The sequence below is a fragment of the Miscanthus floridulus genome, chromosome 18 (assembly GCF_019320115.1).
Source record: "Miscanthus floridulus cultivar M001 chromosome 18, ASM1932011v1, whole genome shotgun sequence".
Taxonomy (NCBI): domain Eukaryota; kingdom Viridiplantae; phylum Streptophyta; class Magnoliopsida; order Poales; family Poaceae; genus Miscanthus; species Miscanthus floridulus.
Window position 1 is genome coordinate 100,791,563 of NC_089597.1, and position 18,578 is coordinate 100,810,140.

The following is an 18,578-nucleotide window of genomic DNA, read 5'->3' on the forward strand; positions in this document are numbered from 1 at the left end:
CGGCCAGGACATGGGCGACCGCATTCGGGCCATCGACGGCCACGGCCACGTTGGGCGGCTGGCCATCAGGTACATCGGCTTCCATGGGGGTTAGGGCGTCGGGAGGAAACGACGAAGGAGATGAGACGGCGACCGACGCGGCCAGGACTTGGGCAGCTGAGGTGGCTGCCGTCGGCGGCGACAGTCACGTCTAGGACTTGGGCGGCCACGGTGATGACTTGGGCGGCTACATTGGGCTGCTAGGGCGTCGCGATCTCAAACGACGAAGGAGATGCGATGAAACGTCGGGCAGAAATGTAGATGAAACGCTCGATCGGCCAGAAGAGTAAAATGATCAGTTTAGGAGAGAAATACATGTATTATGAATAAAAAAGATGGAATACATCTAATGTCATGAAAATCAAGAAGCCAATGTTTCAAGGATTATTTTTACGAAGATGATGTTTGGTGTCCTATATTTATGAAACGCGTTGTTTAAAGTTCTAAATATGTAATTTTCTCGAGGGGAAGACGATGATTTGGTAAAAGGGCACGGCTTGTCGCGATCACCAGCACGAGCAGACGTTTGCTGGTGAGTGAGTGGTGTATCATTATTATCCACTGACACAGAAAGTCAGTTGCGAGCTGCATTTAAAGCTCGGCTCATGATAAGGCTGCGTTTAGTTCGCAAAATAAAAAATTTTGGATATCATATTAGATATTTTGGGAATATCGGAAGAGGTTTTCAGATACTAACAAAAAAAACTAATTAGGGTAGTTTCAATGAAAAAAAAACTAGTGGTTTCTAATGATACCGCACAAAAAAATATTATTTTTCAACATATGATTTCTATGAGTAATAATTATTTTCTCTTTCTCTTTCCCAACTCTATCTTCTTCCTCCAACAGGAGTGCGGCACGAGCCCGCTAGAAATTGGTGCTTTCTCTCCAATGGCGATTTCATGGTTTATTGGTGCATTGAGTCAAGAGAAGACCTGATTTCTTCATGAGGAAACCATTTCTATGATTTTTGCTCTCTTTCTTCATTAATTACGTTGCCATGTCAGCGTTTTGCCTACGTGGCAAGTCATTTAATGAGGATAGAAACCATCATCAATACACCTTTGGAACGGGCCTGCGAGATGAATTTATTAAGCCTAATTAATTCATCATTAGCGCATGTTAGTTACTGTAGCACTTATGGCTAATCATGGACTAATTAGTCTTAAAACATTCGTCTCGTGATTTCCAACCAAACTATGTAATTAGTTTTTTTTGTCTATATTTAATACTTCATTCATGTGCCAAAAAATTTAATGTAATAGTTTGGGGTGAAAATTTTAAGAAACTAAACCAGGCCTAAAGTTGTGAAGCTCGATTGGAGCTCGGATTGAGCTTTATTTCGACCCGACCTCGAGCTTATTTCTGTGCTCGCGAGCGCAATCGAGCCGAGCTCGAATGGTTAAAGCTCATCAACTATTATTATAAATATAATATAATGTATTTTACATGTTATTATAAAATATTTACTAGTATTATGGGGATGTTTGTTTACCGGACTCACCCAGCCACACTCCATCTATGGCGGAGCCACAACTGTGGCGGAGAATTCTGGCACCACAATCGTGGCAACAATTTACACTAGAAAAAAGTTGTTGCTGCCAATATTGAAGTAGCAACCAAATAGTAGGAGCAATAACTGTGGCATCCTTCATCTGGGCGGTGGCGGTGGCGGTGGCTGGGAACCAAACATCCCCTATATATTTTCTGATCACGCCAGGGCATGTTTTTCATTAGAAGTAGTAAATGGAAGTATAAACCATCTCCTTCTCGTTTAGAAGGACTTTTGAAGGCTCTAAGAGAAGCCTTGCCAGACGATCATTTAGAATAAGAAACCCGAAGGAGTCGGAGTCGTTTTTCTATATAGGAGATAGAGTTGTGAAACAATGGTTTCTTTTAAGGACCTATATGATTGGCTTCCAATTCTTGCCCAACCAAAATCATATCAAAAGAATACGATTTTCGGAGTATTCGTTTTAGCTACTGCAGCGGCTATGGCTGCTAAGGATGGCAATGGGGCGGTTTTGGGGTCGGATATCCGCGGGTTTCGGGTCTCGCGGGTTCGAGTTCGAGGATCATTTCTTACCCACGTTTTTTTAGGTTCGGGGCCCCGAAACCTATCGGGTTCGGTTTCGGGTTTGGTTTCCCACCCGTGGATATTCAATGAATATCTGAAATAAATTATTTGAATGAAAACTCATGTTTTATAATATGCTAATAATAACTTGTTTACTTAGATTATTAAATTTATTATAAGTTGACTCATGAAAATATTTATTATTTGTTGCCTCTTATTTATACATGTGAATATGTGTAAATATATCATGCATACGTTTATAGAAAGTCCTTATTGCTCTTACTATGTTGCCATACAAAGTAGGTTTCGGATATCCATTCGAGTTTCGGGTATCCGTGGGTTTGGTTTTAGGGACGAATTATCACCTGAAATGGTGGTCGGTGCGGTTTCGGGTTTTGATTTCGAGTGCACAGAGACTCCACCCGATCCGAATCTGTCCCGTTGCCATCTCTAATGGCTGCGACTTAAGAACTAGCAGCTAATGTACATAGAATTGCTGCAGCCGCAGCCACAGCGGCTATAACGCGGGAGCGAACACAGCCTTTATAAATACGGTTTCTCTATCCCAAAAAATAGTATTCTAATTTTGCTCTAAATCAAACCTTCTAAAGTTTAATTAAATTTTATAAATGAATACTTATAGTTATGATCCCAAATGAGTATCCTTAGATTGGGTTTTCATGGAATACGTTTTCGTATGTATTTATTTGTGTCATATACTCATATCTTATCAGTACCCATTTCTAAAAAAAATAAGTTTGACTTAGGGATGGAGTTAAAATTGCTTTTTTTAGGACAGAAGTAGCTAATAAAAAAAACTCGATTCGCGGTGACGAGACAGACCCCGGGTATTCTAGCTTAAGAAGAAGATCTTCTCACGTAGATCGAGAAAACTCTTTGAACCCCTGCCCAACCCATACGCAGCGGTACCGTAGCTCCGTGAGATGAGCTGACCACAGACTTGTGCTTTAGATGTGAGGCGAACGAGTGAGTTTTTTTCCCTAGTCGCTGTGGCGGACGGAAGTAGCTAATAACAAACCTATATGTTATTTAATCTTTCTTTTTATTTTTTCAAATGAAACTTGTTCAGTTTGCCTCGGTTATATAAAGCTACTAAAAACATGTATCGATGATGAACGTACAACACCTAGTTTTGTACCGGTTCCGGTTCGCTGTAACCCTTCTCTTCTAATAATAATAATCAGACAAATATCATTGGAGACTAAAAACTAGAGGACCAAGTGTGGGCTTTATCCGAGAATTAATCCGAGCAACTAGAAGCCTAGCACATTGCTGATGTCACATGTTAACGTGAACCATACGACGTAAAAGCCGTGAGTAAGCTTTTGACTTTTGCACAATCATTCGAGGTCGTTGGAAATTTGCTTCTCTCTTTTTTGACAAGTATAAAGTGTACATAGTTACACTTACACACCACTTTCAAGGTTTTTCTTTGACATTAGAAAACTGAACCTGGCCGGTGTGCTCAAGTCATGGCTTGGCTTGCTGCCTTGTTGCTGGGTCACGTTCTCTTCATTCAACACGCCACCTGTCGCTACTTGCAAGTCCACGTGGAGTGTTAAGTAGAGAGTGTGCGACCCACCCACTTGAGCACGAACAAGGGACGAACAAGCCACTTCATTCGCTGCTAGGCTTTGTCGGATGATGTTAAGATGGGCCTATCTCGGTCTACTTTCTTGCATTGGGCCCAACATGAGGTTATGGACCAGTTACATGCCTTGACGAATGACTGAGTGGAGTAATGTGACACGAGGAGAACAAAACGCATCCGTCGCACGAGACGTGGACCATTCCCGGTTTCTGATTCTCGCATCGCAGCGCCCATGCAAATATGCAACGGCGGTTGCATTGGGCCGCAACTGATGCTCGTCAGATCTGAGAGATCTGCGCAAAACCGGCATGCGGCCGGGAGCACGACGGAGTCCTCTCGCAGCGCCGCGGGCGCACCACCTCTCCCACCTCCTTTAACTTAGCACGAGCTCACGACTGACGAGCACTCCTCTTTGGACTCGCGCCGCCGCCGCCGCCGCACCGATCCCTCCCTCCCTCCGTCGACCACGTACTCTCGTTGCGGGCCAGGCATGGAGACCAGCACGGCTGTCTCATCTGCCGCCGTCCTCCTCGTCCTCCTCTGTTCGCTGCTGCAGAGCCCCGCGGCGCTCGCTTCCGGTTCCGGGAAGCCGCCGCCGTCGTCGTCGTACGTCGTGTACCTCGGCGGCCACCCGCAGCGCGACGACGGCGTGTCGCCGGAGGTGGCGTCCCGGCGGGCCGCCGACTCGCACTACGACCTCCTCGGCGCCGTCCTTGGGAAGTAAGCGCCGTCGTTTTCCAGCTCCTCCCGCTCTTCCTGAGGTTCAAAATGTAACCGCCGTGTCGATGCAATGCAGCCGGGAGAAGGCGCGCCGGGCCATCTTCTACTCGTACACCAAGCACATCAATGGCTTCGCCGCCAACCTCGAGCCCGGCGACGCCGCCGAGATCGCCAGTGAGCCCCCACCCACTGATCGAACGAACACTCGCATGATCTATCTATCTATCACGATCTATATATATTCTTCTGAAATGCATTGCATGGTGCCATTTCAGGGTACCCCGGCGTGGTGTCGGTGTTCCCGAACAGGGGCCGCAAGCTGCACACGACGAGGTCGTGGCAGTTCATGGGGCTCGAGAGGGGCGGCGACGCCCCGCACTGGTCGGCCTGGGAGAAGGCCAGGTACGGCGAGGACACCATCATCGGCAACCTCGACTCAGGTACATCTCATCTCTCGCATCGCCGCCATCGCCTGTGGGGTCTCTGTAATTTGATTTGCTCTTCATGCGACGTGATGAAGGCGTGTGGCCGGAGTCCAAGAGCTTCGACGAGGGCGAGATGGGGCCCATCCCAGACGACTGGAAAGGGATTTGCCAGAACGACCACGACAGGAAATTCCAATGCAACAGGTCAGTTCACCTTACAGATCACAGTCGTCACATCGACGTACTAGAACGTCGGCAGTTTGATCATGCTGACGGTGATGGATCTGGCAGCAAGCTCATCGGCGCGCGCTACTTCAACAAGGGCTGGGCGGCGGCGTCGGGCGCCCCGCTCGACGACGCGCTCAAGACGCCGCGGGACGAGAACGGGCACGGCACGCACACGCTGTCCACGGCGGGCGGGGCCGCCGTGCGCGGCGCGAGCGCGTTCGGGTACGGCGTGGGCACGGCGCGGGGCGGGTCCCCGCGCGCGCGCGTGGCGGCCTATCGCGTCTGCTTCCGCCCCATCAACGGCAGCGAGTGCTTCGACGCCGACGTCCTCGCGGCGTTCGAGACCGCCATCGCCGACGGCGTGCACGTCATCTCGGCCTCCGTCGGCGGCGACGCCACCGACTACCTCCTCGACGCCGTCGCCATCGGCTCGCTCCACGCCGTCAAGGCCGGCGTCGCTGTCGTCTGCTCCGCCAGCAACAACGGCCCGGACCTCGGCACCGTCACCAACGTCGCGCCGTGGATCCTCACCGTCGCCGCCAGCTCCGTCGACAGGGAGTTCTCGGCCTTCGCCGTCTTCAACCACACCAGGGTCGAGGTGCGTGCGTGCAAGCTTCTGCACTGCGTGCGCCATGCATACACACCTTACATGCCTAGTGGTTTGTCAGGGCATGAGCCTCTCGGAGAGATGGCTGCACGGGAAAGGCTTCTACCCGATCATCAGCGGCGACGAAGCCACACATCCTGGCAGCACGCCGAAAGACGCGTAAGTTAGCTCATCGTTAACTGTACTAATCACAGTGTGCAATGTATTGACCATGCATGCGCGTTCGTGCTTGTGCAGCCAGTTGTGCTTGATGGGGTCGCTGGACCCCGAGAAGGTCAGGGGAAAGATCGTGGTGTGCCTGAGAGGGATCACCACGAGGGTGGAGAAGGGCGAGGCCGTCCGCCACGCCGGCGGCGCCGCCATGATCCTCGTCAACGACGAGGCCACCGGGAACGACCTCGAGGCCGACCCGCACGTACTCCCGGCCGTGCACATCTCTTACGCCAACGGGCTCACCCTCTGGGAGTACATCAAGAACACCAAGTAGGCCAATGGCTACTCTCCTTACAAACATGTTACTTTTTTTTTCCCCTGCAGGAAAATGTTCAACATAAATACGTGATGAGCTATATGTTGCTTTGACAAACTCGTGTGTAATATGTGTGTTAAGGATTCCGTCCGGGTTCGTCGTCAAGGGGAGGACGATCTTGGGCATGAGGCCGGCGCCGGTCATGGCGGCTTTCTCATCTCAGGGGCCGAACACGGTCAACCCTGAGATCCTCAAGGTGATTTACTGATTTGGGTTCCACAGACTCATCGATTTGTCCATGATCACCATGAGCTCTGATGCCACATGTCACCCTGGATTGTATTGGTTCGCGCAGCCAGACATCACGGCGCCGGGGGTGAACGTGATCGCGGCGTGGAGCGGCGCGACGGCGCCCACAGACAGGTCGTTCGACAAGCGGCGCGTGGCGTTCAACATGCTGTCCGGCACGTCCATGTCGTGCCCGCACGTCTCCGGCATCGCTGGCCTGATCAAGACCCTCCACCCGGACTGGAGCCCCTCCGCGATCAAGTCGGCGATCATGACCAGCGGTAAGCAAGCTCCTCACGTCGGTCCAACGTCTGGCCGCCGGCGTCGATGAGGACGACCACCCTGGTCGAACGATAACTGACGGACTCGAGCTGGCTGCAGCGACGGAGCTGGACGCGGAGCGGAAGCCGATCCTGAACTCGTCCCACGCCCCGGCGACGCCGTTCAGCTACGGCGCCGGCCACGTCTTCCCGAGCCGCGCGCTGGACCCGGGGCTCGTGTACGACATGACTATCGTGGACTACCTCGACTTCCTCTGCGCGCTCGGGTACAACGCGACGGCCATGGAGCTCTTCAACAAGGGGTCGTTCGTGTGCCCGAGCACTCCCATGAGCCTCCACGACCTCAACTACCCGTCCATCACTGCCCACGGTCTCCCCGCCGGCACGACCACGATGGTCCGGCGCAGGCTCAAGAACGTCGGGCTGCCGGGGACGTACACGGCCGCCGTCGTCAAGGAGCCCGAGGGAGTGCACGTGTCGGTGACACCGGCGATGCTGTTGTTCAGGGAAGCCGGCGAGGAGAAGGAGTTCGACGTGAGCTTCACGGTCAGGGACCCTGCCCCGCCCGCGGGCTACGCATTTGGCGCCATCGTATGGTCTGATGGGAGCCATCAGGTGAGGAGTCCACTGGTAGTGAAGACGACGCAGGGGTGAAGAACTTGAACAGTTTGTCTATTGGTGGATCGAACTAGGAATCTAGCTAGTTGGAGAGAGGGAAAAAGATAGGCAGCTTCGATCATTAGGGAGGATAAATGTGGTTTGGATCTTTTTTAGATAAAGGAAAAACCGAGCTTCAAGTTTTTTCAACAAAGAAGCTTCAGTCTAAAACTTAAAACAATTACACACACCAAGAAATAAACTCATTACAGGTTCAAAACTAAAGTTCAAGACGATAACTGAAAGACCAATAGATCATTCATTTGACATGAAGGAATGCATGGCTCTTGATTCTAGTAAGCTATAAGCTAGAGGACTCACGAATATGTATAGATCTGGATAACAAAAAGAATTGTAGACTGTTTAGATCCTTCTTTTTAGTAAACTCCATTATGCAGTAACCAATACCAAATCTTCGGCCACCAGAACCTGGATACAAGCTGGAATACTATCTCGTACTGAGATTGTAGATTGTACCCGGACGAACTCTGATGAGGTCCATGCCTGAACAACCATTGTGGCATCTGTTGCCAAAACCACATTCTGTATCTCGAGTTCGACTGCTCTCTGCAGTGCCTGCAAGCAAGCAATGATCTTCGCGTGAACCGGCTCCAAGACTTTCCCCAGTCTACCATACTCGGAGCTGATAACGGTTCCATCACCGTCGCCCAGCACGAAACCCCATGCTCCAGAACGATCACCTTGTTTGAATGCTCCATCATAGTTCAGCTTCGCAAAGCCATCAGGTGGTCTACTCCAGACTGCTCTAGGCCGGGGCAGTGCAGGCTCCATGCCGATCTGTTTCAGAGGGGAGCATTCCTCCGCATAAGACCTGATTAATTGAGCCAGATGTGCACTACTTCTTGGTATTTCCCCTTCACGAACTCCACACCTCTCCGACCACCAAAGGTACACTAGTATAGTCACCTGACGATGTGTATCTTCTTTAGTTTCACTATTTCATCCACCACTCCTTTACACCATAAGAGCTCTGACGTGATCCAATTGCAGATCATTCCACAACCTGCATACGGTCTTGCACTTGAAAAACAGATAGATGCCCGCTATCATCGAACCTTCCGCACAGGTATCTAGCTACCCCGGCTTTTTCGGTTCACCCACAGAGCCAAACTATTCTGCCCGAGACGCCATAGGAAGTGCAACATCATTTTTGGGCATTTAATCTTTTTTTGAGCCAAACTATTCTGCCAAATCCTTCTTGTGTGTCGGTCTTCTCAAATTCTCGGAACCTGCTTTACTAGCCCACACAAGGTTAGCAATCGTAGAAGGTTTGATTGCGCAAATTTTCTTCAAAACAAAATTTAGTGTTCAATAAAACACACGTCTAAGTGCGTGTTCGAGAAAAAAATTTAGTGTTTAATGTTCAAGCGACAAGGGCTTATGATATGGAAAGGTTGATAGCATTTTTAAAATTATATTTTAGGGTTTGCAAATAAAAATGCATATGATGGAGATAAACATACCTTCGCCAACAACAATCCTGTACGGCTGTACTTCAACTTTCCCCCCCAAAAATGGTATAAGTTGATAGGTAAATGGTATGAATTGGTAAAGTATTGATGGGTTTATTTACTAGAATCTCTATCCTAGAAACAACACAATTTTAGATTTACCCTAAGTTAAACTATTTAATAATATTACCAATATTATGACTTCAAGTATATGTACTATAAAAATATATTCAATAAAAATCTAATGATGCTTACTAAATATGATAAATCTATGCATTTTTCATGGAAATTTTAGTCAAATTTAAGGCATTTGACTCTTTTTTTTTTGAAAAATAAGGCATTTGACATACTATGAAGCCAATTGCATCATTTTTGGGACGACTAGGGATGGTAAAAAAAAACTCGGGCTGCGGGGTAGACACCCCCGAGCTATTTTAGCTTAAGATAGAGACGTCTCACCCAGCCCGAGAAAACCCCCGAACCCCATGTCCTGCCCGCACATAGGGGCCCGTTACCCGATGAGAGTGCCGGTCCATTTTACTTGTGCTTTAGAAACGCGGGATAGACGAGGGTTTTTTTTCCACACCGCCGACTAGAAATTCACCTAACCCAGGATTCGAACTCTAGTCACGGAGGACGCCACCCGGAGGCTTGACCAATTATTCTAGCAACCATAGGCGACGAGTAGGGATGGTAGCCAGGTTGCTTGAATGATTTGAATGCGCCCTTAGCTTTAACTATTTATATTTGTCCTATGATTATGAAATCCTTAAATACTCAATCAGAGTGGTAGTGATCACCCATTTCTTTTGAGAAATATGTACGCATGCAAAAGAGAACAATGCCACATGGAAATCAAACCCAGCCCCTTCCTATGCAGATTTGAAAACATTTATCACTGGACTACAATAAGATATTTTGCTAAGTTTATCGCTCTGTTCGCTTGGCTTATAAACCATACTTTTTCAACCAACGAACAATATTTCTCTCTCACAACAAATCAACCAACAGTACTTTCAGCCATAACTTATCAACCAAACAAACAGAGCATATATATATATATATATATATATAACGGTATATAATAATATTGACTTTGTCTCTAAATATGGACCTCCAATCTTATTATCCATTCCCCATCTGCCCCTTGTCCACCTTTGCCCTCGCATCTCCTATTGTACAACCGCATCCCAATGTCCGGTGACACATCCCGCATCCTCCACAGTGCCATCACATCCCAGCATCCGGTGACACATATCCCATAGTATCACTGCATCCCCTTACAAGAAAGCGAATCTGGCTTATCAGTAGCTGCGCGATGAGTTTGCTCGATAGGGATGGGCTGGAAAATCTCAATTTGCCCTTCAATGAAGTTCTAAAATTACCGATCTACCCATATTCAAAATAAATAAATACAGGGCAATCTGAAGCTGCTCTACCTATTTTAGTACTGGTCTCACATATTTTTTTAGTACTGTCCCTACCTATTTGATATTTCTAGGTACTTTTATATGTGTATCTTTTATTTGTTTTCATCTCGCCCTATGAATGGCTCATATTTTCTCCCCACTGTAAATTTCTCCTTATTTAATCTTTTCAGCAAATAATGGACTGTGCAGTAAATTTTCTCCAGAAGTGGTCAGGCTGTGTAGGGTTAATTGAACCGCAAGTTTCGGTAGAACAGACAAAAACTATGCTATGCTACTCTAAAAATGTCAAGCTCTTCACTCTTCAGTTCCCTTCCCTGTGAACCTAAATCCATTCCCTTGCCGACAGCGCACTCCCACAGTCCCACTGGTTTCGCCCGGGTCCACATCCTATGGTATGGTATGTTCTGTGGCTGAGCTCCAAAGTCCAAAGATTAACAAATTACGAAGGCGACCAAACAGACCCCCCGCTCCCGTGCACTGCTCATGGCAGACAATTCCCTTGGAAAACGCAGCGGAGAAATTCTGGAGATCCAAACCCCGGCACGAAGCTAGGCGAACTGCAGCCTGCAGGTCGACATCTAATCCATTTCTTGCCGCTTCAGCATGTCATATGCGTGTGATTACTCAACATCACTTGCTAACCGGAAACAAAACATACTATCTCTTAGCAGTTAGCGCTTGCTCTAAGCCTCTAACATAGGTCATGTTCCTTACCCCAAAATCAGATATGACAAGGAAGCTCAGAGAGTTGCTGCAAAAGAGCGACAACCGCATATGTGCTGACTGCAGTGCACCTGATCCCAAATGGGCGTAAGTACTCTGCTCTTGACTTCAATATGTGAGCATTTCGATGTGAAGTATTACTAGGCAGATATCTGAACATATTAGAGTTTGAGTAATTGTCAAGGTTTTTTTTTGTTTCGTAATCCCAATGTTATGCATAGTCATTGCTCAAACTTACATACATCAATATCTTTGATCCCTTGACTACTTGACTCCTTGTGAATAACTAACTCTGTTCCTGCAGATCAGCTAATATTGGAGTATTCATTTGTCTAAAATGCTCTGGTGTTCACAGAAGCCTTGGGACACATGTTTCAAAGGTTATTCATTGCAAATAGAAATAATGTTAATTCTTGCGCTCTAGCATGTGTATGTGAGTGAGGTTTTCCTATTTCAATAATACTCCGTAGAAGCAAAACATTTTAAATGGCAAGATGATTGTACTATGTACTTTTGTCACTCCTTTTTCAGAATTTCTATGTGCTGTAGCAGCTTGAAGAATGTTCTGGCTGAAGCGAATTTCTGCTTGACACAGGTGCTGTCAGTCACTCTAGATCAATGCGCAGATGATGAGATCAACTCCATGATAGAAGTTGGTGGAAACTCTTATGCCAATGCTATATATGAAGCATTTCTGCCAGAGGGCTATCACAAGCCGCATCCAGATTCTAGCCAGGAAGAGAGAGCTGATTTCATCAGGTACCTGAGATAAGCAAATAGTTTGCTTGGGAAGTATGAAAAATTATGATGCTAAGAGTCGGTAAGTTTAGTTTTTGACAACATTTAGCTAGCCATTCAGTTTAAAATATGAGCTGTTGTCTTTTGTCACAACCACTATGGCTAATCTGCACCCTACAATTTCACTAATTAAAGAGCTTAGTACGAATGATAGAACAGTCCTATGCAAAAGAAAGACTTACTTGATATAGTAACTGCTGAACACGAGTAGTTTTTGCAACCTCTCAGGTCGAAGTATGAGCTCCAAGAATTTCTGAAGCCAAGACTAGGGTTAGTTTCTAATAGGGTTAAGTCCAATTTACACCCTTCAACTTGCAGCAAAGTTCGAATTTCAAGCTCGAACTTCAAAACTGGATAACTTTGGCCCTCCAACTCTCGAAAAAGTTCAACTTTCAACCTTCTGGGCGGTTTTGCAGATGAACAGTAACTTTTAATATTTTCGGGAGCGCCGAAATTTTATATTATTTTTTCGAGCATCTTAACGTCCTCAAATGAAAAAACTCAAAACTACAAAATTGTTTCACGCATGATGAGACTCAAATTTCAAAAAATAGAAACCCCTTTAATATGATGTCGGATGAAGATAATTTTTATATGTAAATTGTAGACCTCGATGAGATCTACAACTTTGTAGTTTTGAGTTTTTTCATTTGTGGATAGTAAGATGCTCGAAAAAATAATATAAAATTTCAGCACCATATTTTATCACGTGATGAGACTCAAATTTCAAAAAATAGAAAACCCTTCAATACGATGTCGGATGAAGATAATTTTTATATGTAAATTGTAGACCTCGATGAGATCTACAACTTTGTAGTTTTGAGTTTTTTCATTTGAGGACGTTAAGATGCTCGAAAAAATAATATAAAATTTCGGCGCTCCCGAAAATATCAAAAGTTACTGTTCACCCGCAAAACCGCCCGAAGGTTGAAAATTGAACTTTTTCGAGAGTTGGAGGGCCAAAGTTGTCCGGTTTTGAAGTTCGAGGTTGAAATCCGAACTTTGCTGCAAGTTGAAGGGTATAAATTGGACTTAACCCTTTCTAATAAGGGCTCTAAGGGCTCTTTAGAGGCTACCGGCTCTCGGAAACATACGGGCAGAATGTCTCTCTTTCTGCTAGTTTCAACAGTGAGGTAAGTTTGACTTAACTGTTAGTTAAATTTGGCTATATAAAAGAGTCAATTTTGACCTTCAATGTCACAATGGCCTTTTAAGCATCCTTTGCTTCATATATTTTGCAGGCTGGAATGGTTGAGTTTATCGGAATACTAAAAGTTAAAGTAATAAGAGGGACTAAATTAGCTGTAAGAGACCTGATAAGTAGTGACCCCTATGTTGTACTGACCCTAGGACAACAGGTATTACATTTCACCAAAATGATTAGCCCTAGCTGATAGATTCCTCATTGTTTATCCTCGTCTCATTCAGACCATTTCAGCTGATATTAGCATTGCTCTCTGCAGAAAGCAAATATTTATGTGATTAAACGTAATCTGAATCCTGTTTGGAATGAAGAGCTTAAGCTGTCAGTCCCTCAGCAGTACGGGCCTCTGAAGCTCGTAAGTCCACACTCCTTATTACAAACATGTTAACCATAAACTTCAGATTCAGATTCAGATTCAGAGGTAATAGCATCTAACAAACTCCTTTTCTCACAACCCAGCAAGTGTTGGCATGCTATCAAAGGATGACAAAATGGGCGATGCCGAGATAGACCTGCAGCCGATGATCAGTGCAGCTACAGCGTTTGGCGACCCTGAACTACTCGCGGACATGCAGATCGGCAAGTGGCTCAAGTCCCCGGACAATGCGCTGGCAAGGGACAGCGCCGTCAATGTCATCGGTGGCAAGGTCAAGCAGGAGGTCTTTCTGAGGCTGCAGAACGTGGAATCCGGGGAGGTAGAACTGGAGCTGGAGTGGATACCTCTCAATCAGTAGAATTCAAAATTCACCTATATGTGATGCATGTTTGTGACATAAGTCGTGATGTTCTTGGTCATCTTCAGACTGTCAGGATGCCTGCAGTGTTGTAAACTATCTTTGCGGCTGTGATGCTGATGGAACATTTTGGTAATTAGGTAGCATGGTAATTTGAGGACTCAATGACTCGTAAGTCATAATAACGCACCTAATATGTGGTTCATCAGTTCATGAGATTGTAAGCAATGGAAGATTACTCTAAAACACTGCAGGCATCCTGACAATCTCAACATGAGGTCGCTTGCGATCTTTGGGGATACCCCGAGGTTACTAAGACGGTCCGCGAGCTCATTGACCTTGTGGTTGGGTCGTTATCGGCCGGCGCCGGCAGCAGACGGCAAGGTCGACGGGGAGCGGGGACGGGGCCTTTGTGCAGAGATGGGCCTAGCAAATCGACGGCGTAGTGGGCTGGAGGCAGATTAGGCCGGAGACCAAGAGGGCACCTCACCGTGGGCTTACCCAACTGGGCCGGCCTATCCTCGCAGGTCTCGCCAGTAGCCCATGTATAGTTGGTGCCGCGGACAGAGACGGACTCCATGTCCGAGTCGAGGCGGGTTCCATAAAATGCAAAGGGCAGGGAAGGTTGGGCTGGCTGGCCTCTTGGACTTTGGCTGGCCAGTCCACCACGTCTCCGCCCGATCTCCTCCTCCCTCGTCCCTCCTTGCGCCGCCCGATCTCCTCCCTCCACCACCCACACCACGCGGAGTCGTCGTTGCGATTGCGAATTTGCGATTGATGGAGGACACAAGGACAGCGAATCTGGTTCCTGCTTCTCCTGCAACTGGTTGTGGAAGTGATCACAGTACTAAGATGGGGGAGCCACCACATGCTCCCTCTCCTCTCCGTCTTTCTAGGTGAGTGGAAAAAAAAACTGCTAGGCAGGCAGTCTCTCGATTCGCTCCTCATCATTATTATTCTTTATTTAAGTGAAGTGTATAGTTTACGAGCTATTTGTGTGCCGTTTCTGAAGCTGCAGGAGAGACCGGATTACTAGCACACCTGTGGACGAGCAGCCTGATTCTCCAACATCTCCATCATCATGTACTCTACCCAACGGCTATTCTCCGGTGATGATAAGGTCAGTAATTAAGTGGGACTCACGTTTAATCAAATTGAAGTCGCAGTGTGGTTGTGGTGAGTTAATTGCATGCCTACGGTAATTTAATCTTAATTCTTCTCACCCTTCTTCTTTTTGGTTATTATAGAAACTCATCTTTAGACGATTATGGACTGCCACCGCCACCGCCACCGCCACCTGTGAGGAGGCATACTACAACGACAACAGCCCTATATCCAGCTATACGGATTCATCATTTCAGTCCAATCAGGATGTCGGGCCATTCAATTGTGATGATTTGGAGTATGGCGATATGAACCCACCTGGTTACATCGCAGATCCTTGTGTGGTGGTTCGTCAAGCCATTTCATTCGCAGAAACATCGCTGAAATGTCACAATGATGGCCCAAGAAACGAAGTGAAGTATGAACTTATCGAGGCTACCAAGAGTAATGTCATGCTTCACGGTAGCGGTTATTATGCCCATGTCAACTTCACTGCGAGGGCAAAGGGAGAAGGTTCCCAGCAGGAGCTCTTCTTTGCAGAGCTGAACCTACAGGGACAAGGCTTCACGACTTTGACGTGCTTTCGCCCCTTGAAAGAAAAGGACGACCAAGTTGGTTAGTGTTCCCTATAATCTCCATCTCCTCTATATATTCAGTCCTAGCCTGAATTTTGAAATAATAGTGAGTTGGCTACTAAAATATTTCCGAAAATTTAATCGTACTAACATTTTGTTTATTGTTATCTGATGACGATAGCAGGTGGCCGTATGGGGTTGCAAAGGGCAGACGACGGTATAGACCTTGATCACTGCTATGCGTGTTCGGATGTACTCAAAACACCCAAGGGATGGAGCGTCATATCACGCCGGCCATCGGACTGGGCGCCGACGCTACGAGCTTCCTTAGGCCCCGTTCGTTTTATCAGGAACGACTTGTAGGAAGAGTTTCCGGTCGGAATCGCTATTTAATTTGTATAAGCTTTCAGTAGATGGAATGATTCCTGGTGTGGTTTTGCCTGAACCGAACGGGCCCTTAGGCTTCGTTCGGTTTGCAGGGGAATAATTCCCAGCCAATAGTTCCTTCAATAATTTATACTAGTATGGAACTATTTCTGGCCTGGAACGACCTGGAACCTCCTAACCGAACGAGGCCTTAATCTGCATGGGTTACATTGTTTTTGGCGTGTCTAGTCATGAGAAATTTAGTTCATGGAATCATCTCATTTAGAATGACACGGTGCATCATGAATTTATTCTATGATTTTGATAAAATGGCACCACTCCACATGCTTAATTAGTACTCCATCCGTTCCAAATTATAAGACGTTTTGGCTTTTCTAGATACATTGCTTTTAGTATGTATCTAGACATAGTGTATATCTATGTGTATAGCAAAAACTACGTATCTAGAAAAACTAAAACATCTTATAATTTGGGATGGATTGATATTGAATATTTTGTCGAAGTCGACAATAAAATAGGGCCAAGGAAATGGCGACAATAGGCATATCCATCCACCCCGCATAATAATGTCCATTCGAGTATTAGTGGGCCCTAAAGAAAAACTAACCTAAGCACAACAAACCACCACTTCTCCCCTAAGAGCATCTCCAAGAATCATTATTCTTAAACTCATGCTCTAAATCATTATTTAGAGAGTCATTTGAATAAAAAATGTTTCTCTATCTTTTTCCACCCTCTATACCTTGTGAACACTCTAGAGAGTGTTATCCTTGCTCTCTATTTTTAGCTAGCGAGAAATCTAGAATCGAGGTATTTGGAGGTCTAATTAAACAAGCTTTAGAAGAGTATTTTTCACCAAAATCTATATTACTATCAATTAGGATAGGTTGGATATAAAGAGACACACTTGTCCTTTCGTACCACTGTATGTGCCTAAACTCTGATTCGCACCTCCAATCTTCCTCCACCTTCGTTCGTCTACCCAAATCGAGGGCTCGACATGAACGACGCTTGATTTAGTCAGCGCCACGGCGTAGGTGCCAGCATAGGGGAGGAATAGGCGCAAATGCTACCTGAGGGTAGCCGGAGAGAGAATGCCAAGGCAGACGTCCAGTGGGCCAAGGACCACGGTGAGGCTATCCACGTTCGTGAACCTAGAAGCATGGAGGAAGAGGCAGTGGGGGGGGGGGGGGCTTTGGAAATGAGAGTCAGGGGCGGATCTAGAGGTGGGGCGGGGGGCTTAAGCCCCCCAGCAGGCTGCTGTGACTTTGTATGAGACCAAATATGTCTCTGTTTATTAGGTGCCAGACTACTGAGACTATGTGAAGGATCGGAGATCTGTGACTATGTGAATAATGAGACCTCTAATATGTTAATGGTTTTCTGTAAAATATGATCGGAGTACCTCAGGTTCATGATGCACTGCAAGGAGAACCCCGTTCACATGGATCCTCCTAGAGCCATTCAAGAATTTTTTTCATGGCTGCTTTGAAGAGAGGCTAGAAGTTGAAGATGACGGCTTCAGCTATCTCTAAACTTTCATGATAGATCCCCCTCAAGCGATGTAATACGACAAAGGCAAAAAATGCGAAGAAAAGTGTAAACGAAGGGTGTGTTTGGTTCTTTTTCTCGCCACTATGCTACCTAGCTGTTCCAAGCAACTCTGATGGTTTGGTTTCTCTACCAGAACATGTTAGAATATGTGCGGACGAGATTCTCCGTGCTTCTATGAGCCAAAATCTCCTTGAGTGAGGTTCTTGTTATCTGTGCCTATAGGGCAAGGTTTTTGTTATTCATGCCCGTGTGGTGAGGCCGGGCTAGGGGCGAGACCGGAAAGAGAAGTCTGGCTCTAGCGAAACTTGGAGCGGGCGAAGGTTCAAACCTGAATCCAGCTAATTCGGTTTATGGCAAAAATGACCAGATTATCCTTAGGCCCTGTTTGGATCCTTGCATTTGAATTCATTTTAATAATTATAATTTAGATACATGTTAATTAAGCTAATATGGTTGTATATGGATTATATTTGTATATTATTGTTAGCTATACGAGAGAGATACTTATGTGTTGTATTTCTACCTTAGGGGAGCGAGTTGAAGAACATGTTATAAGTTACAAAGTAGAAACATAGAATGGTGATCTATAGAATCAATTTCCATCTTTCACCCTATGAATTTGAGATAGGCTTATACGTGAACATTAGAAAGTGTTGGAATGTCAAATTCTAAGCTAAATAGCCTAATTTATTAAGTAGATTTTAATTCCTGCAAATGAAAGGATCCAAACGGCCCCTTGAGGGAATGTAAATGTGTTTTCCTGATTCCTGTATGGCATTAGACAAGAACAGAAAGGATTATTAATTTATGTTATCAAAGGCTCCAACCCTAGTAATACTGTAGTGCTTGTATAGTGTTGGGTGCTGTCTAATTTACCCATTGACCTAGAAAATCAGATGTTTTTGTTAGATTAATCTCCAATCCCAAACTAGGCCCAATGGCCCAGTTGGGCCTTTGATCCACGCCCTGATCAGAGGCGTCTAGCCCACTATGGTTAGAGGGCCCCTGTCACACTGCGCAATAAATAGAGGTGGGGGCCTGAAAGGTCCTTGCGTGGTTTTGGTAATTGAGTGACAACCTAGGTGGACTAATTGTGTTTATATGAGATACACAGGTGATTAGTTCACAGGTACATGTGTGTGAGCAACATATACCATGAAGGTGAAAATAGCTTGGAGATGTTGCAAAGCTCAC

General features: G+C 46.1%; 2 protein-coding genes and 2 pseudogenes across 2 annotated transcripts; 3 read left to right on the forward strand and 1 right to left on the reverse strand.

Annotated features, from left to right (window-relative positions):
• The first annotated feature begins 3,964 nt into the window (after positions 1 to 3,964).
• LOC136521816 (subtilisin-like protease SBT5.3) lies at positions 3,965 to 7,716 on the forward strand. The gene is made up of 10 exons (XM_066515582.1): positions 3,965 to 4,448; positions 4,525 to 4,622; positions 4,724 to 4,888; positions 4,969 to 5,077; positions 5,165 to 5,699; positions 5,770 to 5,867; positions 5,946 to 6,191; positions 6,319 to 6,433; positions 6,533 to 6,746; positions 6,847 to 7,716. Exons 1-10 carry the CDS (start codon positions 4,219 to 4,221, stop codon positions 7,398 to 7,400), a joined length of 2,364 nt encoding a protein of 787 aa, XP_066371679.1. The 5' UTR covers positions 3,965 to 4,218; the 3' UTR covers positions 7,401 to 7,716.
• A 77-nt stretch (positions 7,717 to 7,793) lies between these two features.
• LOC136524268 (uncharacterized) lies at positions 7,794 to 8,195 on the reverse strand. The gene has a single exon (XM_066517702.1). The coding sequence runs from the start codon at positions 8,193 to 8,195 to the stop codon at positions 7,794 to 7,796; it is 402 nt and encodes a 133-aa protein (XP_066373799.1).
• A 2,572-nt stretch (positions 8,196 to 10,767) lies between these two features.
• Positions 10,768 to 14,146, forward strand: LOC136521817 (ADP-ribosylation factor GTPase-activating protein AGD12-like; annotated as a pseudogene).
• Positions 14,147 to 14,170: 24 nt separating this feature from the next.
• Positions 14,171 to 15,861, forward strand: LOC136521818 (uncharacterized; annotated as a pseudogene).
• Positions 15,862 to 18,578: the final 2,717 nt, after the last annotated feature.

Excerpts from the sequence above, each read along its gene's own strand:
- LOC136521816 (XM_066515582.1), top strand. The coding sequence starts at position 4,219 with ATGGAGACCAGCACGGCTGTCTCATCTGCCGCCGTCCTCCTCGTCCTC. Across the intron at positions 4,623-4,723 it reads CGACGCCGCCGAGATCGCCA|GGTACCCCGGCGTGGTGTCG; the intron begins GTGAGCCCCCAC and ends GTGCCATTTCAG. Across the intron at positions 6,192-6,318 it reads GAGTACATCAAGAACACCAA|GATTCCGTCCGGGTTCGTCG; the intron begins GTAGGCCAATGG and ends ATGTGTGTTAAG.
- LOC136524268 (XM_066517702.1), bottom strand. The coding sequence starts at position 8,195 with ATGGAGCCTGCACTGCCCCGGCCTAGAGCAGTCTGGAGTAGACCACCT.